The 26682-nt window shown below is 51.2% G+C and overlaps 2 protein-coding genes and 1 pseudogene across 2 annotated transcripts; 2 read left to right on the plus strand and 1 right to left on the minus strand.

Moving 5' to 3' along the window:
• Positions 1-1475: 1475 nt before the first annotated feature.
• On the plus strand, positions 1476-1594 carry LOC120583069 (uncharacterized; annotated as a pseudogene).
• Positions 1595-7294: 5700 nt separating this feature from the next.
• LOC120583066 (CD177 antigen-like) lies at positions 7295-14824 on the minus strand. Its single transcript, XM_039838404.1, has 8 exons — positions 14605-14824; positions 14390-14530; positions 13936-14121; positions 13118-13237; positions 12806-12919; positions 8639-8779; positions 7747-7932; positions 7295-7603 (listed from the first exon to the last, which is right to left on the minus strand). The coding sequence occupies exons 1-8, from the start codon at positions 14654-14656 to the stop codon at positions 7458-7460; spliced, it is 1086 nt and encodes a 361-aa protein (XP_039694338.1). The 5' UTR covers positions 14657-14824; the 3' UTR covers positions 7295-7457.
• Positions 14825-24195: 9371 nt separating this feature from the next.
• On the plus strand, positions 24196-26340 carry LOC120583067 (CD177 antigen-like). Its single transcript, XM_039838405.1, has 5 exons — positions 24196-24300; positions 24375-24515; positions 24784-24969; positions 25668-25787; positions 25986-26340. Exons 1-5 carry the CDS (start codon positions 24249-24251, stop codon positions 26129-26131), a joined length of 645 nt encoding a protein of 214 aa, XP_039694339.1. The 5' UTR covers positions 24196-24248; the 3' UTR covers positions 26132-26340.
• Positions 26341-26682: the final 342 nt, after the last annotated feature.

Genomic DNA, 26682 nt, shown 5'->3' on the forward strand with positions numbered 1-26682 from the left:
AGTGTTTACTGAGTGTCCGTGATGTGTCAGGCCCTGGGTTGGGCCCTGGGAACTCCCAAGAGGACAAGACACATGTGAGCCCTATGCTCATGGAGTTTACCTTGTAACAGAGAGACAACCACTCAGCGAAACCATGGAACTAAGGAGTTAATTATAATCAAGAGAAGGGCCGTGAAAAGACAATGTGTGGTGGGTGCATCCAGAGCGTCTAGTGGAGTCTCAGCTGATCTGGAGATCACAGACAGCACTTCTGAAAAAGTGACCTCTTGGCTGAGACCTGAGGCGTGAATAGGATATGAGCAGCCATTCGCCCCTTGAAGGACAGGGGGTGTGTGGAGGGAGGAGCTGCCAGCAGAGGACTGGCCTTTAGAGGGCAGACGCCAGGCCGGATGGAGAGAGTGAGGGAGTCCAGCGTGGACAACTTGGAGAGCTAGGAGGACTGTGGCCTGAGTGAAGCTAGGGCAGGGTCAGACCCTCCTGGCTGTGGACCCTGCTGAGAGAGGCCAGCCGCCCGGACCACCTGCCAGGGCCCGGAAGGGGAAAGCTCCAGACTACAGAATGGCTCTGCTGCCCTCTGGTGGACAGGGGGGATGTGCAAGAAAAAATCGTGCCAGAGTTTTCGTTTGTTTTTTTTTTTTGGAGAGTCTTGTATTTTTTACTCGATTTACACTTTAAGCAATATTGCGTATGTGCATATGCAATTTTAACATCTCTATTAAGTTATAGTTGACGTGTAATGAAGTTAACATATCGAAAGTACACAATTTATTAAGTTACGTCTTCTCCATGCACCAGAGCCGTTATTACAATGACTATTAAAGCTTTTCCATTTTATTTTATTTTAACTTAATTTTATTTTATTCTGTTAACACGACAGGAGACCCGCCCTCCTAAGCTCAGTCGTATTCCATGACATGTACTATATACCACAACTTCATCCATTTATCTGTTGGTGGACATTGAGGTTGTTTCCAGGACTGTGAATAGTACTGCTACGATCACAGGAATGCTAATTTCTTTTTTTGTTTGTTTGCTTGACTATTTTTTCATTATTAGTTTCCAGTATACAGTACATCGGTTAGACATTTATATAGCTTATGTCATGAAATCCGCACCCCCTCTCCAATTACTCTATCATCCATCTGGCTCACACACAGTCATTACAATATTACTGACTACATCCAACTACTAATTTGTTCCTCTTTAATCCTTCACCCTTTCTCCCAGCCCCACAACCCCCCTCTGGCAGTCACCAGAATGTACTCTGTATCTGCCAGTTTGTTTTCATTTTGTTTGTTTGTTTTTCTTCCTTTGAGATCCGAATTTCAATCCTTTTGGATAAATACTCAGAAATGAGATTGCCGTATCACATGGTAGCTCAATTTAAAATTTTTCTGGGACGTGGTTCCATAGCGTCGCGGTGAGCACATCTGCTTTACACGTGGGTTCGTGCCCCAGTGGAGCCACGGTCCATGGTCTACGGCCATGTCGCCCTGAACAAGCCCGATCCCTTCTGATCTCAGAAGCTAAGCAGGGTCGGGCCTGGTTCATACTTGGATGGGAGACCACCTAGGAAGACGAGATGCTGTCAGCATAAATAATAATAATAAATAAATAAAAGATTTTCTGAAGAACCTCCATACCGTTTTCCACAGTCGCTGTACCATTTCATATTCCCACCAACAATGTGCCAGAGTTCTGGTTTCTTAGCATCTTCACCAACACCTGTCTTTTTTTTCCCTATAATAGGCATTCTAACAGATGTGAGCTGGTATCTCATTGTGATTTTGATTTGCATTTCCCCGTCGATTGGTGACATTGAGCATTTTCATATACCTGTTGGTCATTTGTATGTCTTACTTGGAGAAGTGTCTATTCGAGATCTTTAGCCCATTTTAAATTTAGGTTATTGGTTTTTTAACTGTTGAATTGTAGGAGTTCCTTATATATTTTGGGTATTTATTCAATACATGGCTTGGAAATATTTTCTCTCATTCTGCAGGTTGCCTTTTCGTTCTATTGATTGTTTCCTTTGCACTGCAGGGTTTTTTTTTCTTTTCAGTTTAATGTTTTTTAAGCTTACTGTAGTCCTACTTGTTCATTTTTGTTTTCGTTGCCTGTGTTTTTGGTGTCATATCCATGAAATCATTGCTAAAACCAATGTCGTGAAGCTTTCTCCCTACGTTTTCTTCTAGGGGTTTCATAGTTTGGAGTCTAACATTTAATTCCTTAATCCATTTTGAGTTGCTTTATGTGATTTAAGATAAGGATGCAATTTCATTCTTTTGCATATGGATATCCAGCTATTTCAACATCACTTGAAGAGACTCTCCTTTCCCACCGTGTATATTGGGCACCCTTGTCTAAGATCTGTTGACCAAATATGCATGAATTTATTTCTGGGCTCTCTATTCTGTTCCATTGATTTCTATGTCTGTCTTTATGCTGATACCATACTCTTTTGATTACTATAATTTTGTAATCTATAGTCACACATCACATAACAATGTTTTGGTCAACAACGGACCACATATATGACAGTGGTCTCATAATATTATAATGGAGTTGAAATGTCCTATCACCTAGTGATGTCTGAGCCATTGCAATATCACACTGCAATGCATTACTCACATGTCTGTGCTAGTGCTGGTGTAAACACACCTACTGTGCTGCCACTTATATAAAAGTATAGCACGTACAATTATGCATAGTACATAATACTTGATAATAATACATGACTATGTTACCATTATATGTTTACTCTACTATACTCTTTAAACAATTTTTTGATGGTGACATTGGTTAATGAAATCCAATAAGTTTCAGCTGTACACTTTTAACAGTAAGGCATAGATATATATGTTTACACTGTGTGTGCACCTCCCATAGTTAGATTTCTTTCTGTCACCACGTATTTGACCCCTTGTATCCTATCTACCTCCTTTTTCCCCCCTCCCTCCTTCCCTCTAGTAACCACTAGTTTATTGTCCATGATCATGAGTCTCTGTTTGTCCTGTTCATTTGTTGCTTTTAGGTTTATATCCCACATAGAAGTGATATCATGTGATTTTCTACGTTTTCTGTCTGGCTTATTTCACTTAGTATGATTATCTCGAGGTCCATCCATGTTGTCATAAATGGCAGTATTTCATCTCTTCTTATGGCTGAGTCATACTCCATTGTATATATGTACCACAGCTTCTTTAGCCAATCATCTATCGTAGGACACTTTGGTTGCTTCCATGTCCTGGCCACTGTGACTGATGCTGCGATGAACATCGGTGTGCAAATATCTTTTCGGATATGAGTTTTCAAGTCTGTGAAGTAAATACCCTCTCTATCTTTCTTAACGTTAACTTTGCAACTCATTCGTAGAATTTAAACAGCCTCAAAAAGTGGTTCTTCATTGAGTGAAATTGACTTTATATTCAACATGAATAATTTAGAAATCAAATGAGCACAGGCTAGTTTAAGTCTCTGCAAATAAATAAGCAAAATCTAAATTCCAATGCTTTTTTATTCTGGAGTTACCCACAGTTGACTTTTTTTTTTTTGCAATGGGTCAGTCACTTGCGATCGATTTTTTAAATCTTGTAACCTGATTTCACAAATACAATTGGGCAAAAACCTTACTTCCTATAAGAGGACATCAGACTTGACTAAGCCTCACACTGTCTTGAAGAAGTAAAATCAAGTGATCTCCCACCAAAATCTTCCAGTTGGAAATTTGTAAAATATTCTTTTAAATAACTCTTGGGTGATTATATTTAGAAATTAAAAACAGTCAGAGTGTCTATGTTTCAAGCTCAGCATATTTTATGTGGCACAATAAGAGAATCACAATGCAGAATTTTGGGTTGTGGAATTTTGGAGAAAACCCATGCCTCCTTCTTCACACAGGGATCCGACATTTGGAAAGCAGCTTCTGCTTTGTTATTGGGTCCAAGTGGAATCTAGATGCACTGGACTAAATATTTGTATCCTCCCAAATTTCATACGTTGAAACCCTAACCCCAGTGTGAAGGTGTTTGGAGCTGGGGTCTTTGGAAGGTGATAAGGTCCTGAGAGCAGGGCCTTGTGAATAGGATTAGTGCTTTTATTAGTCAGAGTCTTCTAGAGAAACTAAATCAATAGAAAGATGAATAGAATAGAATAGAATAGAATAGAATAGAATAGAATAGAATAGAATAGAATAGATTTATCATGAGAAATCAATTCATGATTATGGAGGCTAAGAAGTCCCATGATTTGTTGTCTACAAGCTGGAGGCCTGAGAAAGCTGGTAAGGGTGATACCAGAACAAACCTCAGGTCCAAGAACCAAGGACGCCCATGGTATAAGTTCCAGTCTCAGGTCGAAGGCTGGGGAACAGGAGGGCTGATGTCTCACCTCAAGCAGGGAGCAAATCCTTCCTTTCTCCACCTTTTTGTTCTATTCAGGCCCTGAAAGATTCGGAAGGAGCCCACACACGCGGTGGGATCCTTTATCCCACCCATCCAGATGCTATTCTCCTCCGGAAACCCCCTCACAGAAACACTCAAAGATAAGGTATCCTGGGCATCCCTTGGCCCAGTAAAGTCGAACATAAGACTAATCATCACAGTGACTTATATAAAGAAGCCAGAGCTGGTTAGTTCTCTGTCAGCCAGGTGAGGACACAATGAGAGATCTGCAGACCAGAAGAGAGCTCTCGCCAGAACCCAAGCATGCAAACACCTCAAACTTGGACTTCCAGTCTCCAAAACTGGGAGAAATAAATTTCTGTTATTGATAAGCCATGCTATTTTGTTATAAAATTCCAAACTGACAAAAGCACGTGGCCACGAACTCTGTGCAGCTGCCTTCAGAAAAGAGTTAGGTCTCTTAGGATTTATGGGGGAAATATAGCACATTTTGACATGCTTCTCCTGCTCATTGCTGACGGAACACATAAGATGGCTGGTTATCAGTGGATCCCTGAGCAGGAAAGGACTCCGGTGAAGGTTCAGGCCGGAAACTCAGCTGTCCTGAACCTCAGGCCATATGACACAACAGACCTAACGTCATTAAACGTATCCGTGACATAAAGAGATAATAGGGTAATCACAGTGCAGAACCTGAGGGTGTTGGAGCAAAACTAGGTTTCTTCTGCAGATAACTAGCCTCATTCTGGAGAGAGCTCCTGACTTATTATTTCAAAAGAGTCTGAATTTGTGACCGTAGGACACAAAGGACACCGTGACCTGAACTGCACATCACACTGGATGCTGTCTGGGCCACTAAAATGTGACATTTAGCATGTACAGTAGCGTCCATCATCCATGGGAAGGGTGTGTATGAATTCAGACTCACTCAGGAATGGGTGCTGGGTGAGACACACATTGCACCTGCTCTTCCTGCTCCGCCCTCCACCCACACCTATGGGGTCACAGGATTCCAGGTGATCTGTTCACAGAGGAGGGAATGTGCAGACCAGGCTTAGGTTAGTGTGGCTGAGGGATCCCATCACAGTTCTACTCACGTGGAATCCACACCCGCACCCTGGCCATCTTGTGCTCCTCATGCTGCTGAAACGGACAAAGAGGATCGCTCTGCTCATCGCTGGACAGAACCTGACTGCCAGAAGGAGGACGAGTGGCTGGCTCAAGGAGGACTATGTTTGGAAGCCTGGAGGTTTCCTGGGGGTACATGTTCCTGTTTCATTGACCAGTGGCTCTGGCAGGTGGAAAACCACAGACACTCCATAGAGACAAGACCATCAAACACTCGCTTCCCCTAAGAACGAAGCTTTGCGTCCCACGACAATTGTCCAGAGGAGGCATTGGCAGGTGGTGAGAGAATATGGGGCCGGCGGTGAAAGAAGGCAGTGCTGGCTGCCACCAGTACACCCCACACCTCCACAGCTAAGTTCTACGTCACCTCCCCCATCTTCCTCTCCCTGTGCTATGTGAAGAGCTGGCCCTCTAGCACTGTGGGAGTGTGGCTTTGTTGTCCTTAGCACACCATGTTACTATGAGGAAGTGACAGAGGGGAATTGTGTCTTCTGTATTGAAGGCTCTGATTTCCATCTGGACAAAGGAAAGGGGGAGATGTGAGGAGAGAAGGGCTGAGCTGTGTGGACACTGTGTTTCCTTGTCCAGATTCATTGTCTCCCCTTCTCCCCTAAACCCCTCGGCTTTCTGTGCTGTGGGTGGCAGATCTATGGGGACTGCGTCCATGGGATCTCCTGCCTTCCAGCTGGTGCAGTCAGTGGGGAGCCCCAACCGGAGAGCAGAGGGCTGACAATGAGTGAGGCTGGAGGACTAATTGCCCAGCTCCCTCCCTACAGAGTAACTGTGGTCTGGACTGAGGACTCAGCCTGAGATCCTATTTCACTGAGCTCCTGTCAGTCAGCTACCTCTTGACCTGCCCTCACCCCAGATTCTAGCAATGGTCATGGCTTCTCCGGAGCCTTCCAGGCCTAGGGTGACAACGGCAGACCCTGCAGCACCAGCCTCAGGACACTGTGCACACCCTCTTGTTTCCCACTTCACACAAACCCTTATGTCAAGTAACTCAAGTGAAGTGAGTCCTCGTCTGTGCTGGGAGCCGGACTCCTAAGACAGAAGCCTCAGTGTTCGAAGCGCACCTTCACCGCCCAGGTCACGGCGGTTCCCAAATGCCTTTGACCGCAGCACCCTGAAGGCCGCGCTATCACCCGAGCTGGACCAGAGACGTGCGGCACATCAGTGAAGGACTGGCCTGAGATGGTGACTCCCTCACTGGACTCCCCTCCTCCCCATGCCAGGCCCCATGCCCCCCTTCACCCCCCATAGAGAAATCACAGCACTGGGAGAAAAAACAATGTCTTTATTTATCAGACACTAGTGGCCCTTGCTTCAGTGTTCATGCTCCCACAGGGCCAGGCGAGCGTCTCCCAGGCCCTTCCATGTGTTGTTATCAGGCCACAAAGCGTATGAGCCTGTAGCTGCCTGGGAAGTCATGGAGACGATGGGACACTAACTCAGTGTCTGGTTATAAGGCCAGAGAGAGGGTTGGGTACACGGGATGAGCAGAGGCTAAGAGTCATGGGGAAATGGAGTCAGCAGTAAGGGTACCCCATACCAAAGGGCTAGGGATAGACCCAGCCCCACCACCCAAGCCACGGTGAGGGGAGGCGGAGCTCCAGCAGGGAAAGTAAGCGTAACAGCATACTCAGATGCAGTCAACTCCCCAATATTCTGGATATGGTTCATCAGGTAAGTTTGGGCCTTGCAGCCCTGAATTGCAATTGTGGCAGACAGTCCACCAAAAGAATGGAAATTGAATCAGAGAGGGCTCACAATAGTGCACACTTAAATTCCTAAGACCCAGGAATCCCAGACTCTACCTCCCTTCCCGTCTTTACCCTCAAGACCTTGAGTCAGGGCCTCCAGCACCTCCTCACTGCAGGGCCAGTGAATGCAGGCCCCCAAACCTTCATCCTTGGGACCTGGCCTTCAGCACTCACCTCCACTGAGTAGAAGGAAACCTCTATAACAATGAGTATTGCCCTTAGGGCAGGTGACACTTTCAGAGTCACCAGGATATAAAGTGTTGACGTGCACGAAGACGGGACACTGGAAGTGTCCCAGGGCCTGAGAACCTGGAGAGCAGAGAGAGGGTCGGGGTGCTTGGCTGTGCTCCCAGCTGCAGCACCCTTTCTGAGCCTCAGAGTCTCTGGGCACCTATCTCTTCATGTATCTGGTCCCTCCCCCGCCCCCACCCCAGCCCTCCAAGTTCCAATACCTGGACGAGGGAGGGAGTCCAGCAGCACCCTGGTACTGCCTGCATTGTTGCACCCGTCAGAGGAGCAGAAATGGGCATAGGAGGCGACAAAAACTCCGGGGGGCTCCGAGTATATGGAGAAGTTCTTGGAATCCTTTGTCTTGGCTTCGCTGCAGCCTTTGCTCCCCACTATGAGGGCTTTGGGTCCTGAGGGTGAGACAGTGAAAGCTGGGCTGGGAGGGGGGAGACTCCAAGGGAGGCAGGAGCCAGCCCCGAGGCTCAGCAGGCAGAGGGAGAAGGCGGGTTCGCTGAGTGCAAGGGCACAGGTCGCGGCTGGTAGGGCAAACCTGGGGCCTGAGCCTGGGTCCCCCTCGCAGCTCTGCCACCTCACAGTTCTTGCTCAAATGTCACCTTCTCAGGAGAGCTTCCCCTGATCTCCCATTCTCAAGTTACAACTTTCCTCCACTCTCTCTCTCTCTCTCTCTGTCTCCTTTCTCTGTGGAATTCCAATCCTAGGGTTTATCTTTATATCCATATCCTGCTTTTTTTTGTTTTGTTTTGTTTATCTATTTTCCCACTAGTCGGTAAAACCGCAAGAAAGCAGATGCTATGGGATCTACAGAGCCAGGCACACAATGAACCTTGAACAAAGTCATCCCATCCACTCAGCTCTGGGCACGGAGCAGCGCACACCTCCTCAGGCCTACCCGGCAAACTAGGTAACATTAGGCCTTCACCTTGACCCCACCCACTTTCAGAAGGGGAAAATGAGGTGCTGAAAGAGAAAGAGCTGGGTTCAGAACTTAAAGCGAGGGTGGGTGGGGGCACCAGGCAGGAAACTCAGGGGACAGGGTCAAAGACAGGAGACCCAGGACCCCATGCAGGGTCTCACCGCCTCGCACAGCACACGCACCTACGTCTATGAGCAGAAGTGTCTCCTGACACACCTCGTTCAAATCGCATGTCACATTCTTGGATCCACGCCATTGGATGGGTTTCACGGCCAGGTATGGTTGAATCTTAGAAAAGACGCCCTGCTGACAGGTGTGAAAAGCTGGGGAGAAGAAACGACGAGGGTCTGCGTAAGCCAGGGAAAGGGCCGCGTCTGTCCCTCCAGGTCCTGTCCCTGGGAAGGCGAGCACGGTCTTGAGCCACACGCCAGGAGGCGTGGACACAGCCCCTCAGTCTCGGGTTAGGAAGGAGCCTTTGCAGTCTGAGCCCACCCCATTCTATCTGCTTCTGCTCCAACGTCTGCAGGGAGCCTTCTCCACAGCCACGGAGGGAGGCTGTGGGGTGAGCCAAACGGAGGGCTCTTCCTTAGCCTGGGCCAGGCTCTACTTCCTGCCGTGGCCCTCAATGTCCTCCTCTGGAAAGTGGGAGGCCACAGGGACACCGTATCTCCTTTTAACTGAAAATCATGATGTTCCAAACAAAGATACTCCAGCACTTAGTGTGTACCGAGCACTTCCTACATGCCTGGCTGTCGTGATCCTCTTCCGTGGAAAGCCCACTTCAGCCTCCCAAGGGGCACACTCATCCGGGTTAGCTCATTACTTCCCACGACCCCCCCTCCAAAGCAGTGGTGTTATTCTTCCCCTTCCCGATTTCCAGATGGGAAACAGAGGCAGAGGGGTTCTAAAGCAGCTTGCCCAGTGTCCCGTCGCTGGTAATTAGCAGAGCCAGGCTCCTCGGGGTGAGCGAGGCGGGGAGACAGTGATCGAGGACCATCCTCAGCTACCTTGGCCTCTGGGGTGCTCAGGAGTCCAGAGGGAAAGCCAGAAGCCTAGACCTTCTCCGAAGGCCATTACGTGACCAGCGGCGACGTGTCGCATGATGCAGACGCTCCGGGCTGGGGACCCGGCAATGCTCACTGTGTCACCTTCACAGCAGCCCCGCGAAGGAGGACGGCTCATTCCCAACTTGGCAGACCGCAGCCCCTGGCTCCTGCCGCCTCCTCTGGGCCTGACCCCGCTCGCCCCACCCCCACCTTCCCCGTCTTAGTCAATGGCAGCTCCTCTCTTGCAATCGCTCAAGATGAGAACATTGTCGTCACCCTTAACAATTCTCTGCGTGTTGCACTCCGTGTTGCACCCATCAGGAAATCCTGTTGGCTTACGATGCAAAGCACCTCCAGACCTGACTGCTGCTCACCACCTCTGCTGCCCCACCACGGTCCAGGACCCCCTAGCCCTGCCTGCTTCCTCCTGACTCTCCCTGCACCCTACCCCCCATGTCCTTCTGACTCTAGGCTCCACCCAGTGGCCAGAAGGAACCTCAGAAAAGGTAAGGTGATTCATGTCATTCCTTTGCTCAGAAGACTCCAATAACTAACTGTCCATCCCACTCAGAATAAAACTCAGTCCTTAAAATGGCCCGGAGCCCACACGTCCTGTTCTGCTCTCCTTCGATCCCACTGCTGGAGCCACACTGGCCTCCAGGCTCCTCCTGGAACACAGCACGCAGCAGGCACACACCCACCCCAGAGTCTGCATGTGCTCCCCGCACCCCACTGCCTGGAATCATCCCCTCCTCTCTGAATCTGGTGAAAGGGACTCAAAGAGGTGGTCATCCTCCAAAGCCGGTTCGGGGGCTGAACCCAGACGGGAACCCACACCTCTGATTCAGACACAAGGCGATTGAGTGCTGTGCTCTCCCTGACTGTGGACCACTGCCCCATTCCTTAGGGGGCAGCCAAGGCCCTTCCCCTTGCAGCCCTTGGTTCTACTTGCGCGGGCTCCTGCCGCGGCCTGTTTGGGGCAGTCTGTGCTCTGCCGTCCCCCAGCCCCACGCCTTCACAGGAGCCGTCCCTCTCCCTGGAACGCCTTCTCTCTCCATGACGTCTTGTTGTACCCCAGCTTCTGACACCTGCTCCTGCTGATGCTCAAGAAATATTTGCTAAACTGCTGAATTGATGTGAACCAGGGACGGCGAAGGCGTCCTGCCAGCTCTGACCCTGGCGCTGAAAGCTAACGGAATAGGATTCTGTAGCAGGAATATTCGTTTGGGGTGTAGAAGCTGTGTTTTCAGTGGCACGTGTGTGGTCTGTGTAGCGTCTGTGCATGGTATGTGGTGGAGCGTATGCGTGAGGGTGTGTGGGGTATGCATAGGATAAGTTTGTATGGTGTGTGGCGTGTGTGTGATATGTGTGGTATGTGTTGTGTGTGTGCAGGTGTGGATATGTGTTCTGTGTGCCTGTGTTTTGTTTGTGTGTGGTGTATGTGGCATGTGAGGTGTGGTGAGCTGTTGTGTGCTCTCTGTGGTATATGTTTCCGGTGTGTGTGGTGCGTGTCAGGAGTCAGGTGGCCCGTGTGTGGCATATAATGTGTGGTGTGTATGTGCCATGGCGAATGCCGTTTGTCTGTTGTGTGTTTTGTGTGCTGTGTGTCGATGTGGTATGGCGTGGGGCCTGAGTTATTCCCATTTGTTTCTGAAACGCCTTCTGGATTATGAATACACCTAGTCCCAAAGTTGAGGGCCAGACAATGAAACAGCAGGAATGAAATGGGGAGCCTCAGACTGTCTCTCCCTGCTCAGCACCCTCCCATCGGCCCCCGCCCTCGGGAGAAAGACCGACCCCTCGGTCTGGCTTTGCAGCTGCTGGACCACCGGCAGGCCTCCCTGCCCCTTCCTCGCTCCCGCACCAATACCCATTCCCAAGACACCAGGTCGTTTCCCGTCTCCTGGTCCCGCACCACGGCCCCTTCTGCTTGGACTGGCTCTCCCGGGGTCACCCACACCCACCTCATCCGTCCGGAACACTTGCAATCACCCCATCCCAGCTGTGCTGCATCTTCTTGACGAGCTCTCCTCAGGCAGAGCCGAGGGTCGCTGCCTGGAAACCTCCGGCTCAGTCCCACCCCCAGGCCTTGTGAGGCTGTTTTCTCTGCCTGTTAGTGTCCTTTTCCTCTGCTACTAATAAGCTGCAGGTCGTCTTTAGGACATGACTCACGGTCACCTCCTCCACGAAGCCCTCCTTGATACCCCACCCCAGGACATCAGGATCTCCCTTCCCTAGGCTTCCCAACCACCCTCTACCACAGCCCTGTGACCGTCCGTGATGTCGCCGCTCCTCATCCAGGAGGCCCTTCAGGGCAGGGACGAGGTCTGAGTCCTCTGGGGTCTCCAAGGGAGGTCTTGGAATCCTGCACAGACTGACATCCCTCCTGAGCCAGCCCTTGTGCGGCAGTGACATCCAGGCCCTGTCCTCAAGGCTCCCAGTCTAGCCAGACAGGTCCAGGCGCACGGACAATGTTTGCTGAATTCACTCAACTTCCTCCTTGAAGCTTTAGGGGCAGGGTGCGGGGGGCGGATGAGGAAACCCAGGGTCGGACCGGGAGGCTCCCCCGCTCTCCTGAGGCCCCGGTCCTCTCCCCGCCACAGAGGTGCTCCTCGCGCAGACCGTGCGGGCCGCACTCAGTAGGTGGGGACCCTCCCTGTGTCCCCGCTGGGCTCTTGCTTTCCCTCTCACACCCAAAGCACCTCGATTTTCTCTCTGACCTTTCCTGTGCAGTATGGCCACTGGGAGCTCCAGAAGAACGGGTGGGGCTCGGCTGAGGGAGGGTTGGTGGTCAAGGGAAAGTGGGAGACCCAGGACTACCCAAGGTCCAGAGTGTAAAGAAATAGCTAGGAAAGCAGAAGTCGCTCCCAGCATGAAAGCCCGTGGATGCCGCCGCACTCATGTCCACTCCCAATGGATAAAGCAGAATACAAAGCGGCCAGCCCTCCCTGCCCCTCTGACCACCCCCTCCCCACTCCCATCAGCACAGGCTGCCCCAACTTACTGGCCGGTCCTGGAGTCACTTAAAATACCCACCCGTGGGTTCCTGTCCTGTACATCTTTCCCTGGACCCATGCCCTGTTTCTCCCCTTCAGCTGGACAATCGTACCGGCAGCCTCACCACGATGCGCCTACCGGGACAATCCGTCACCTTTCACATGCTCGAGTGACTGACGCACTTGTACATTCCTTGTGGGTGCTGGCACTGGGGGGACGTGTTTGAATGTCTGACTTTCACGAGAGTCGTCGTGCCCCGGGGCTGCAGGGCAGGTCACAGCCTGGTCTTTCTGGCGTGGGACTCACCATCACCACAGTTCTCGGTCAAAGACAGGGGTCCGATTTCCTTGGTTTCATTCAGCAGGTTGCAGGTCGCTTCGGTCATGCATCCCTGAACTCTCAGATTGGTGTCCATACCGACTGTGGACAGGAAGCAAGGCAGAGAGGGAGAGGAGGAGAGAAGACACCACCGCTGGGACCGCCCGGCCCTGGGAAGCCAGGCCCACCCTCCTCCAGGCCCCAGGCCTCAGCAACCCTCTCTCTCCAGAGGCTCAGATCTCGGTCCTCAGACCCGCCCTGCCTTCAGTGGTCCGAGGGCAACACGATGTCTCAGCTCACCTCCCCGGACCTGGAGGACCCCCTTGTAGCAGTGCATGTGCCCGGCAGGGCAGGTCAGCTTCTTTTCAGAGTCACAACCTTCTGTAGACAAGCAGACTGGACACTGCACGGACCCCGGGACTGGGGAGGCGAGAGAGGAAGGAAGGCCTGAGCACGCTCACACTCAGATCAGGTGCCTTCTACCTGTCTCCCCTTTCCTGGTCCCCGGGATCAAGCTTCTCAGTCTCCCCAGATGTGCCCTGCTGGGGCTCCTCTCATGCAGGCCTGGGGTGCAGGAAATTAGGGTCGTGCGGCTGCATCGGGAGGAAGGGAGCATGAGGTCTGCGGAGGGGCCCTGGGGAAGGAGGAACCAGGGCAAATTTCATCCACAACCCGCACTACAGGGTCCAAGCAAACAAGATGACGCTAAGAACAGAGCAACGTAAAACATCACCCCAAACCCGGTTTACGATACAGACGAGGACAGTGGAAAGTAACAGGCCAATTTTGCTTCGTAAAAGAAAATACCAGAATCTGATTAGAAACGGGTGAACCAAACCCAACACACAGAAAACCGAGCAAGCCCAACTTAGGGCCATCGCTGAGTCTGGGCTGGGGGGTCGGACGTCAGAAGGTGTGTCCAGTTCGCTGCCCCAGGACCGTTAGAAGATGCTGCCCTGGGCAGGGGTGGGAGGGGGGTCCTGGGGGTTGTGGGCAGGCTGGGTGGGGGGAGGGGAAGGGGGATCTCAATGAACAGTCCCTCTGTGCTCATCTCGACCCCCTGGGCCTTGTTGCTCCCACCTCCCCCACATCCCTGTCCTCTCCCTCCTCCCTCTCACCTGGGCTGGGGCGCGGGGCCCAGAAGGGGAGGCTGGTGGATAGGTCATTGCAGCGGTCCTCCCCGCGGCATATGTGGGTGTAGGAGATGACGGAGAGGCCAGGGCCTGCCCTGTGCTCGGTGACTTGGACCTCTTGATCTTCCTCGTTGGTACAGCTCTTCATGAGCAATACGTACACTTGGGGTCCTGGACCGAGAGAGGGAGACAGGCTGGGGTGAGGATTGGGACACCAGGGTCCTGGGGGGTCTGCGTCGTAGTTGGGGTGAGAGGCTGGAGAGGAGGTGACTGGGCACCTGAGGGGTTGCTCTTGTTGAGGAGGCGACTGCTCCAGGAATGAGGGGAGCATGTCTTCTTAGTCCCGACACAGGACGCGGGTAGGACTGGGCAGGGGGAGGGATATCGCTGCACAGGAGAGCGTGGGAGTCGGGCTTGGAGTCCGCAGGCTCCTGCTCACCATTCTCAATGAATAGCATCGTGTCTTGGCAACCCCAGCCATCTGCACAGGTCGCCTCATTAGCCGTCCACTGCAAGGGTAGTTGCGCTACGTCCACCACGGACTCCAGTGTGCCCGACTTACAAATCAGGGCCTGCACTCCTGAGATGGGAACAGTAAATCCATTTAGCCCGTCCTCCAGGGAGATCCCCACCCACGCTGAGGTCTTCACTCACGAGGCAGCATGAGGATGATGCCCAGGAGGGCTGGCAGCAAGGCCGGGCTCATGGTTAAGGCAGCTAGAACTCTCTCTCTCTCCTGCTCTTTCTGCCAGGAAACTGAGCCTTTTTATAAGCCAGCCTCACCAGAGGCAGCCCAGGAAATGGGTGGGGAGTGGAGGGCCTTGGGAAAGGAGGCTTGGGCCCACCCACGGAGTCTCAACACCTTAGAGTACCCTGAGTCCCCCTCCTCCCTCAGACCAGGAGTCCAGGCTCCCTGCCCCACCTCGTCCCCTAGACCAGGGCTTAGGCTCCCAGATCTCTCAGCATTTAAAAAGAGAAGCATCTTTCTTCAGCCTCCACTGTCTAGACCCAACCCTTTTTCCTCCTGAGCCCAGCCATGTAGGTTCCCAGCCCCGCTCTGTTTCAGGGTATTCGGGGACACGGTTTCCTCATCTCTCATGTCAATCTGGCCACCTTCTGGCCCCAGGTGGGGAAATGGCCCAACTGCCTGTGAGGACATTGCTGGGTGTGTCTTGGCCAGTCTCCATGGCTTTTCTACCCTAACCTCTGCCCCCACAGAGATCTACTTCTCTTTTCTTTGACTTTTCTTCCCATATTGCTTTCTTTTTTATTCCTTTTTTTTTACGACTTTTCCTCATGTTTTCTCTTCTGTTCTCTCCCCTCCCAGCCCAACGCAGGCCTAGAGTCTCCACTTCCTGCACCCAGGAGGCAGCTGAGGCGTAGCAGGGGGAGAGGGTGCCAGTGGAGACTGAATCTCTATCGAAGAAGTAAGGTATTCCCTGACAAAGCAAAGTTTCTATGCTAGAAACAGATGGGAACAGTAGTGTGCTAGAAAACCAGCTTTTTAGAAAAACAAACAAACAAACAAACAAAAACAACAACAACAACAACAACAACAAACAGCATCACAGAGCCATCGCTGCATTTACGTAGCTGCTGAAACGCTGTCCCCTCCGACGATTCGCCGTGCGGCTGTGTGCATGGCGCCTTCTGAAGTTGTGCGTGGCCTGAAGCAGTGTCCCGGAAGGAAGAGGGGAACGAAGGTGAGCACACGGGGTCCTGAGTAGTCCACTAATGCCTTGCTTTGGTCGACACATATTTCCCGAGGCTGAACTTTATACCAGGCACCATCCTAGTTGCTAGGGATACAGGAAGGCCAGCTAGAATGAGGGCCCTGCTTCCGTTGAGTGTATAGCCTAGTAGGAGAGAGACAGACGCTCTACAAATACGTGAGTACAAAAATAATGTTAGATGGTGCTAGGTGCTGGGCAGGTGCTGTGAAGGTAAGGGACTGAACTGGGATCAGGGAGGGCTTCCCTGAGGAGGGGACCTTTGAGCTGAGAGCAGAGTGGGGAAAAGAGCCCGCTGTGGAAGGACATGTGCGAAGAGTATTCCAGGCAGAGGGGAGAGCAGGGGCAAAGGCCCCGAGGTGGGAATAAGTTTGGCTTATGTAAGGGTTAGAATGCAAGCAGGTGCTGGACTGGAGTGGGTTTGAGGGAGGGTGATAAGAGATAGGAGAAGAGAGGCTGGCAAGGGCCCAGCCATATAAGACTAAGTCAGGATATGAAGGCAGCCGTCCTGCGTATCTTGAGCAGCAAATGCCAAGACTGGGCATGGGGCTGTTTAGCAGACACTTTGGCAGTCCTTGGTGTGAAACTCTGTCGGCTACCAGGCTTGATTCTGCTACTTCTCGATTGTGGAGCCTTGGGTCATTCACTTGCCTTCTCTGAACTTCATCATCCTCTCTGTAAGGTAGATGTGATGATTCCCTGCACCTCAGGGCCTGTATCATATGTAACCCAAAGTAGATTCTCCACAAATGATGAAAATAGTTAGCATTGTGAGTCCTTACTCTGTTCCAAGCCCTGGCACCAAGAATTTTGTATATTTCCACTCATCGAACCATGACGACCATGAAGGGGATCCTATTAAACTCCCAGTTTTGTAGGTAAAGAAGCCGAGCCCAGAGATATCAAATAACTTGTCCAAGGTCACATAATGCAGCAGAGATAACGGCTCATCAAAGACTCGTGTTCCCTTCAGGGTGTAGAGATCTTTCTGAGAGGTGACTGCCCAGCCATGGACTACGTTTCCCGGCCCCTCTCGAAGTGGACCATATGACTAGCTCCCAACAATGGAATGTGGGCAGAAATGACTGATGCCACGTCTGAGCCTGAGTGGTTAAGAAACAGGAATGCCTTCCTCCCCCATTTATGCGGCCGTCAAAGGTGACCTTGGAGCCACACGTAGAAGATGGCAGAGCCTCCATCAGCCCAAATTCCCCAAAGTGTGAGGAAAGCAGAGTACACCTCCCTCCCAAAAAATACTCCACCAAGTAGACATGCTGCAGGCGAGAAACAAATGTCTATGATAGTAAACATCAGATATTTGTTCGATGTATCTGTCCCAATTACTAGAATTTCTCACACACGCAGCTGCGAAATGCTTTCCTCGGGAGGGATGTCCCGGAAGCAGGGTCTGAGACAGGACTGCTTCTTCAAGTGCTTTCCTAAGGGAGCATCCTCTGGAGAAGGGGAGAGAGAGAAGTAGGTAGGAGAGGCCAGAAAGACTAAGGAAGGCGGTCTCTAGGCTTGAAACATACTTTAGTTAGATCCTGCATGTTGCACCGTAGAGTTGAATCCACCACGACTACCCTTTTGCACTCTCGTTCCAGTCAGCTATGAGGCCAGCTCTGCCTTGGAGCTGAGGGAGTGAAGGGTGTGTGGTTAGGGGAGGGGCAATTCTCCAGAGAAGGGGCACCTGTGAGATATTGTCAGCCCACACCAGCTGCCCAAGGGCATCTGGGCGAGACACAACACATTGCTCCAGTGCTAGAGACAGATTTGAGCCCCGGGGCTGGCTCCTGACCACTACACAGCGCATGGGGATCAGAGGATTTCTAAGAATACCAATTTCAAAACAGGAAGAGAAATACTAACAACGATAAACACTATCGTATATAATTGGTGCCGTAGGGCGCCATCACTGAGAGCTCTAAGGCGTTTACCCGCAGCACTGCCAGCTCTGGGCCCTTCCTTTTTCCTTTCCTTTCCTTTCTTTTTAGGCACAGCTACAGCAATTCTTTGCTCCCCATATGAAGAGGATCCAGAAGCCAAAAGAGGAACAGAAACTTGCCAAGGCCTCTAAGTCACGCCGTGGCCGGGCAAGGATCAGTCGTGGGCCCTGAGCGCACAGTTTGGCTGACTCGTTCTGCTTTCCCCTTATTGACTGCCTGGTGGGTCCACCAGGTGTAAGGAGCCGGGGTGATGCCAGAATTTGCCCCAGAGATTGACCTGTAAACGGCAAAGACAGCCTTCGGCTCTCGCGTGGGGCTGCCTCCATATTTATCGCCAGCAAACACACTTCTTACCCCTGAGATTTCCTTAATGAAATGAGGAACAAGTACTTCCCTTCTGGGTTTCCCCGGGTCAAGCTCTTACCTCTGTCACTGCCTATCCTTAAATTTTCAAAATAAGTTGTAGGCATTGTGGCTCTCATTGCTGAGTGCTTCAGCAGGCATCCCTTCAGCAAATAAAGCTTGTGCTATGTAAGCGCAAGATCTAGCAGTGGAAGAAGCCAGACACAAAAAGCCGCATACTGTGTGATTCCATTTGTATGAAATATCCAGAATGAGTAAACCCACAGAGGCAGAATTCAGACTGGTGGTTTCTAGGGCTTAGGGAATAGAGGGATGGGGTGCAAACCCTTAATGGACACAAGGTTTTATTGAGGGTGATGAAAATGTTTTAGAACTAGACAGAGATGGTATTTGCACAAGATTGTGGCAGCACTGAATGCCACCGAACTGTTCACTTCAAAATGATTAGCTTTATGTTATGTGAATTCCACCTCATTAGAAAAACAATTAAACTGAGTGGAAAAAAAAAAAGAGAGAGAACATACTCTACAACTCCGTTTACATAAAATTCTGGAAAATGCAAATTTATCTATACCGACAGAGAGATGCGTGTTTGCCTGAGGACTGTGGGGTGCGGTGGGTACAGAGGGAGGGGTAACACAGGCACGTGAGAAACTTGTGTGGGGCATGGACACACGTGGGGTGCGTGTGCACGTCCACACTTACCAGTTTGTGCGCCTTTAAATATGTGTGGTCGATTGCCTGTCACTTATGTTTCCATCAAGCTATGATCAAGGCGTGATGTTATGGATTGCTTGTGTCATCAGGAGAGAATGTTGTCTCTCTATCACTACTGTGTGCAAGCGGGCGGATCCTGGATGGGTGCCCACAGGAGTGGAATGATGGTAACCGCTGGCCTTTATTTAGCACTCGCTGTGTACTGGGCACTTCAGGCACAATTGCTCATTTAACTCACCCAAATGCGTCAGTTGGACTCATTTACTTCACTCAGCTCCTGGCCTTTGTGCGTGCTGTGTTCTTTGCTTATTCCTGCCCCCTCGTGAGCTCTAAGTTAACCAGGGGTCATCCTCCATTCAACGCCCTTCTTCACGGACGTCTTCCCCGGTCCTTCGGTCTAGGTCAGAATCCTCATTATGTGAGGTCATCACGCTCCACATTTCACCCTTTCAACCATTACGCATGTGCAATTTCTTTACTCATTTATTAAAAAAAAAAAAAACAACCACGTGCTTACCACATCCCCGGCACTGTTCTAAACACTGGAGATGCAGCCATGAAACACAACAGACACAGATCCCAGCCCTCATAGCCCTGCTGTGCTGGCAGAGGATTCACACAGCAAGCCAAACGGCAACCACAATAATGTGTTACACAGTGTGTCAGAATGAAGTTGGTTTTTGTTTGTTTGTTTGTTTGTTTTTCAATTTAAAAGATAGTGGTCAGGGAAATCCTCACTGAAAACTCAGCATCTGAGCAAAGACGAGAAGGAGGTGAAGCGGTGGGCTCTCTGGGCCCTGGAGCGGCAAGGAGGCGGCAAACACGGCCGGGATGAGAGCTGAGGTCAGAGCGGGAGCGGCCAGGCGATGAGGGCCTCCAGGCCACAGAGTGGACTTACTCTGAGTGAACTGCAGAGTCCCTGGACGGTTTAGCGCAGGGGAGGGATGGGAGCGATCTGCGTTTCCTCGGGATTCCTGTGGCTGCTGCTGGGTTGAGGTCCGGGAGCCCAGTGAAGAGAGGAAGACAGTCATTCAAGTGACAGGTGATGGTGGCTGGACCAGCGTGGGAAGAAGGGGTCAGTTTCTGGATTTGTTCTGCACGTGGAGTCGAGAGGATTTGCTGAAGGACTGGACGCCGGGTGTTGGGAAAACCAATGTGCACGCTCCCCAGGCGGGAAAGACTCTGGAGGAGCACATCGAGATCAGCAATTTGGCCGGGATCAAGGATCTTAAGGCATCTTGAAGTGCCTTTTAGATATTAGCTGTGAAGTATATAGGTGAACCTCAGCACCAAGGTCCAATTTGTCTCTCTCATTCACTGCCATACCGCAGAGTCCAGGGCAACGAACGCCTGGTGGGGTACGTCGTAGGAGTCCATTACGCATTCCCAGAATCAACAGATGAACAAGAGATGAACAATCGAAAGTTCCTGGACACACATACACAACATTTTTTATCAACTAAGAAAATATGGAGACTCACAAAGTTACCGTGACTTCAGGGGCCCTTCTGAACCCATTTGTTTTTGTAAATCACATCAGACCTTTCTTGAGCATTTCCGTATTCATTTTTGGAATTAAATTCACTTAAACATGAAAGTGTTTGGATGATATTGAAACTGAGCGGGCATCCCTCTGTGAGACCCGCCCCCCGCCACCTCGTCACCATCTCCTCAACAACAGAAGTGTGACTTGAGTCTTTCACGTAGGCCGCAAGCTTGTCAGGTACCAATTAAAATTAGGGACATGTAAAAAGACAACAAAGGGACCAATTAAGCAGTTAGTAACAATTAAGCAAACACTAATCCGAGACAAGAGTCAGGGTCCCAGGACTCCCAATTCTTCCTTAACAGCTATGGGAAATACCATAACACACCTCTTGAGCTGCATTTCAGGACCTAAGACTGCCACCAGAGGAAGCTGTGGACAGCAAAGCATGGAATATTTTCATTAGCAGGTTCCAACGTATCTTTTAGGTTTTCTGTAACAAGAAGTCAAAAGTAGTTACATTTTGATATAACAATGTTTCGGTATTTTGTCTTATTTGGTAATGACTTAGATAATCAATGAATTTGATGAAAAGACTAGGCATACTCAGGTTTAGCTTTTAGTTAGGCTTGTTAAACTAGCCGTCTTAAAGAGTCCTAGCTCGGCTGTGAAGGGCATCAGAGTTGCCATCACAAGATCTGCCTTTTGGGATACTGATTTTCAGCTGGTTATTGGGAAATGAAAGGCTCGGAAAACCCCCTTCGACCTAGAAGAAATTTAGATGACAGACCAGCTCCAGGAGGGCAATTCCCATGGAGATGTCCAGCAAACACTTACGTACCAAACATTTTGCTTTGCCATCTCCGCGCGAGTGGCTTTCCTGCCTTTTAAAGCCTCAAACCCCAACCAGCTCTTCTCCTTAGCTTCAGAATGGCATACAGACCTCAACTACCCGATAGTTCTTTGGGTCTCCGTTTTTGTTGCTGGCTGTCATGATTTCTAGTTAAAGATTAGGAAACAATGCAGGTGTGTCTGGGAGCCTGGAAACCTGCCTGTAAAACAGGCTGCAGGCAATTTATGGCTCGAGATCAGAGAAGGATGTAGCTTGCTAAGCACAAGATGGAGAGATCTGTTTTTCTGCTCTTAAGGTGACATCACTGAAACAACCCCAAGATGGGTTGCGGAACTTGAGGTTGTCAACAAACAGGAAGACCTCTCAAACCCAGTAACAAAGACCCTGGATGGGATGACAGGAGGACACCAGGGGAGAAATAAAATCAGATTAAGAAAATCCTGGGAACTTACATCATCACCGACCAATCCTCACGGCCCACAACCTTGAATCCCTACTCACGATTTTTTCCTTCTTTTTCCTCAAAAGATCCTGAATGTAAACCATTGAGGAATTCGGTCTTTGAGCATAAGCTGCCCATTTACCTTGTATTGATACCTTCGAAATAGATGCTTTCTTTCCCTTCGCTGCAACCCCACGTCAGTTTATTTGGCTGTCTAGGTGCCAGACGGAACCCACTACAGGATAGCCAATAATAGGTATAGATTTACAGGTCTGTACTTCCATCGCTCCTGGGGGGAATACTACCTGAGCTCTGTGAGATCAGAGAGAAGGAAAAGGGCAAGGGTGACCTCTCAAGGAGTGAGAGGTCTCAGAGAGAGAGGGGAGTGCGAATAAAATCTTCTCAAATTCCGAGAGCACCTATTATCGGCAGATCACCTACATTATTATCATAATTACTTCTAGCATCACACCTACCTGGTTGTTTTTCATACGAGATGAAGAGTTTTGTTCTCCCATCAATGACCCCTTCTCCAACGGGGTGTCCTACAATTCAACTCAGTTCTGACTCTAACTATCCGGAGATGATGTAGACCCCACAGGTTCAAGGCTCCGAACCACAAGACAGCCCCACTTCAGATGCCAATAGCAAATGAAATGCCCAGGCTACTCCCATTTCTTCCTGGCTGACTACAAATTCAGGGGTTCCCATGACCCCTGCCCTCAAGTTTTAGAATTATCTAGAATGACTCACAGAACTCAGGAAAGGGATGTACTTAGTGTTACTGGTTTATCGTAAGGATACAACTCAGGAAAAGTCAAATGGAAGAGATGAGTAGGGTGGGGATGGGGCAGGGGCGTGGAGCATCCTATCCCCCGCCCTCAGCAGGCCACTTCCCTGCACCCACATGTCCGCGACATGGAAGTTGTCTGAAACCCATGTTTAAGGTTTTTTGTTTTGGGGGGGTTTTGTTGTTGTTTTTGTTGTTGTTGTTGTTGTTGTTTATGGAAGTTTCATTACGTCAGCATGATTGATGAAATCATTTCCCATCAGTAATTATCTCTAGTCCCTCTCCCCTCCCAGGAGGTTGGTGGGGTGGGGCTGGAAGTTCCAAGCTTCTAATCAAGACTTTGTCTTTCTGGTGTCCTGCTACCACCCTGGAGCTATCTAGGGGCCCGCCAAGAGTTGCCTCGTCAGGACAAAAGACACTCCTATCACTCTCATTACTCAGAAAAGCCCCAAAATTTTAATTGCTCTGTGCCAAGAACCGGGAACGAAGAACAAACACCTTTCTATAATATCACGTGAAGAAACTGAGGCTTCTGGAGGTGGGGTCACTCACCCAGAGTCACACAACCTGCAAGGGTAGAGCTAGGATTTGGACCCAGACTTGCCACGTATCGTCTATGAGCACTTGGCATCCATGCTCCACCCCTTTCTATGTTCCCTCCTATATCAGAGGGGCTAAAAGCTTTAATCCTTTTTTTCTTTTTCACTTCCTAGGAGATGAATTTTCAGATGTGACTGAAGCTCTGCCACTGAGAAGCACTTGGTGAAATCTGGAGGGTGAAAGGAAGAGGGAGGTCATTATATCTGCCGTTGTGTTGACTGATAGGTGGGCCTTGGCAGACACAAGCTTTACATGAATAAACAGGTGTTTCTTTACCTCTGGGTGGAGGGAGGCTGTGGCAGCGTGACCCCGAAACGAGACTTTCAGTGGCAACTTCCTAGCGTCCATTTGATTTAATGATGTAAGCTCTTTAATGATTTAAGCACCTGATTCCCTGTGTTAAAGACGTTTCTGTTAGAAATACCTAAAGGGATTTTTCTGTTTTCTTGATGAAACCGAGAATGGTATACCAGTTATGCTTTTCCCAAGGTCGATAGTGTTTTGACCAATACACTATAAATCTGGGGGCCAGGAGTAGACGTGAGAAAAAAGGGAGTAGTGGGGATCAGAAAGAGAACTGACAATGAGAGTTACAGGGCCTGGGGCCTTGGTATGCGCCCCATAGAGAAGGAGTCGGGGAGAGAAAGAAGAGAAGAAAGGCTTTATCTAAATATTCTCCTCCTCCCCCAAGCTGTGGGCAGAGAAGGCGCATCACTAAAGAGCAGTCCTCTAGTCATATCATGCTCTCCGTGTGAGGGTTCTGCTTTAGAACCCACCAGGATCCATTCTTTGTCTTGGGGGGTCCTCTAAAATTCAAAAAGAGGCTCCACTGGGTGGTGAGAAAGAAAGTCTGCAATCTGCCATCTCGCTAATGCAGGGCTGGCCTGAGGACCAAGATCTGTTATCCATCAGCCTTCAAGAAATGGCCTCACCTCTCTGAGCTTCAGTGTCCTCCTTTGAAAATGGTGACGATTCCTGCCTTGCAGCCAAGCGGTAAAGTTTAGAAAGAGTGTGGAGAAAGTGACTCTCACGAAGCCAGGCACGTCTGAGTCTGAAGACCGGCCTTGTCACTCATAGGTGCTCAAGGAAGGGTGGGCTTTCCAGATTCCCTCAGGGAGACAGGGTTGCAATGTGGACATCTGGGTCTGAGGGAGGAGGGGCTAGGGGCCTGGTCTCCTGGTGTGAGGGAGGAGGGGGGACTCAGGGTACTCTAAGGTGTTGAGACTCCGTGGGTGGGCACAAGCCTCCTTTCCCAAGGCCCTCCACTCCCCACCCATTTCCTGGGCTGCCTCTGGTGAGGCTGGCTTATAAAAAGGCTCAGTTTCCTGGCAGAAAGAGCAGGAGAGAGAGAGAGTTCTAGCTGCCTTGACCATGAGCCCGGCCTTGCTGCCAGCCCTCCTGGGCATCACCCTCATGCTGCCTCCTGAGTGAAGACCCCAGCGTGGGTGGGGATTTCCCTGGATGACGGGCTAAATGGATTTACTGTCCCCATCTCAGGAGCGCAGGCCCTGATTTGTAAGTCGGGCACACTGGAGTCCGTGGTGGATGTAGCACAACTACCCTTGCAGTGGACGGCTAATGAGGCGACTTGTGCAGATGGCTGGGGTTGCCAAGACACGATGCTATTCATTGAGAATGGTGAGCAGGAGCCTGCGGACTCCAAGCCCGACTCCCACGCTCTCCTGTGCAGCGATATCCCTCCCCCTGCCCAGTCCTACCTGCGTCCTGTGTTGGGACTCAGAAGACATGCTCCCCTCATTCCTGGAGCAGTCCCCTCCTCAACAAGAGCAACCCCTCGGGTGCCCAGTCACCTCCTCTCCAGCCTCTCACCCCAACTACGACGCAGACCCCCCAGGACCCTGGTGTCCCAATCCTCAGCCCGGCCTGTCTCCCTCTCTCGGTCCAGGACCCCAAGTGTACGTATTGCTCATCAAGAGCTGTACCAACGAGGAAGATCAAGAGGTCCAAGTCACCGAGCACAGGGCAGGCCCTGGCCTCTCCGTCATCTCCTACACCCACATATGCCGCGGGGAGGACCGCTGCAATGACCTATCCACCAGCCTCCCCTTCTGGGCCCCGCGCCCCAGCCCAGGTGAGAGGGAGGAGGGAGAGGACAGGGATGTGGGGGAGGTGGGAGCAACAAGGCCCAGGGGGTCGAGATGAGCACAGAGGGACTGTTCATTGAGATCCCCCTTCCCCTCCCCCCACCCAGCCTGCCCACAACCCCCAGGACCCCCCTCCCACCCCTGCCCAGGGCAGCATCTTCTAACGGTCCTGGGGCAGCGAACTGGACACACCTTCTGACGTCCGACCCCCCAGCCCAGACTCAGCGATGGCCCTAAGTTGGGCTTGCTCGGTTTTCTGTGTGTTGGGTTTGGTTCACCCGTTTCTAATCAGATTCTGGTATTTTCTTTTACGAAGCAAAATTGGCCTGTTACTTTCCACTGTCCTCGTCTGTATCGTAAACCGGGTTTGGGGTGATGTTTTACGTTGCTCTGTTCTTAGCGTCATCTTGTTTGCTTGGACCCTGTAGTGCGGGTTGTGGATGAAATTTGCCCTGGTTCCTCCTTCCCCAGGGCCCCTCCGCAGACCTCATGCTCCCTTCCTCCCGATGCAGCCGCACGACCCTAATTTCCTGCACCCCAGGCCTGCATGAGAGGAGCCCCAGCAGGGCACATCTGGGGAGACTGAGAAGCTTGATCCCGGGGACCAGGAAAGGGGAGACAGGTAGAAGGCACCTGATCTGAGTGTGAGCGTGCTCAGGCCTTCCTTCCTCTCTCGCCTCCCCAGTCCCGGGGTCCGTGCAGTGTCCAGTCTGCTTGTCTACAGAAGGTTGTGACTCTGAAAAGAAGCTGACCTGCCCTGCCGGGCACATGCACTGCTACAAGGGGGTCCTCCAGGTCCGGGGAGGTGAGCTGAGACATCGTGTTGCCCTCGGACCACTGAAGGCAGGGCGGGTCTGAGGACCGAGATCTGAGCCTCTGGAGAGAGAGGGTTGCTGAGGCCTGGGGCCTGGAGGAGGGTGGGCCTGGCTTCCCAGGGCCGGGCGGTCCCAGCGGTGGTGTCTCCTCTCCTCCTCTCCCTCTCTGCCTTGCTTCCTGTCCACAGTCGGTATGGACACCAATCTGAGAGTTCAGGGATGCATGACCGAAGCGACCTGCAATCTGCTGAATGAAACCAAGGATATCGGACCCCTGTCTTTGACCGAGAACTGTGGTGATGGTGAGTCCCACGCCAGAAAGACCAGGCTGTGACCTGCCCTGCAGCCCCGGGGCACGACGACTCTCGTGAAAGTCAGACATTCAAACACGTCCCCCCAGTGCCAGCACCCACAAGGAATGTACAACTGCGTCAGTCACTCGAGCATGTGAAAGGTGACGGATTGTCCCGGTAGGCGCTTCGTGGTGAGGCTGCCGGTACGATTGTCCAGCTGAAGGGGAGAAACAGGGCATGGGTCCAGGGGACAGATGTACAGGACAGGAACCCACGGGTGGGTATTTTAAGCGACTCCAGGACCGGCCAGTATGTTGGGGCAGCCTGTGCTGATGGGAGCGGGGAGGGGGTGGTCAGAGGGGCAGGGAGGGCTGGCCGCTTTGTATTCTGCTTTATCCATTGGGAGTGGACATGAGTGCGGCGGCATCCACGGGCTTTCATGCTGGGAGCGACTTCTGCTTTCCTAGCTATTTCTTTACACTCTGGACCTTGGGTAGTCCTGGGTCTCCCACTTTCCCTTGACCACCAACCCTCCCTCAGCCGAGCCCCACCCATTCTTCTGGCGCTCCCAGTGGCCATACTGCACAGGAAA

Source organism: Pteropus medius, unplaced genomic scaffold, assembly GCF_902729225.1.
Source record: "Pteropus medius unplaced genomic scaffold, Ma_sr-lr_union100, whole genome shotgun sequence".
Classification (NCBI taxonomy): Eukaryota; Metazoa; Chordata; class Mammalia; order Chiroptera; family Pteropodidae; genus Pteropus; species Pteropus medius.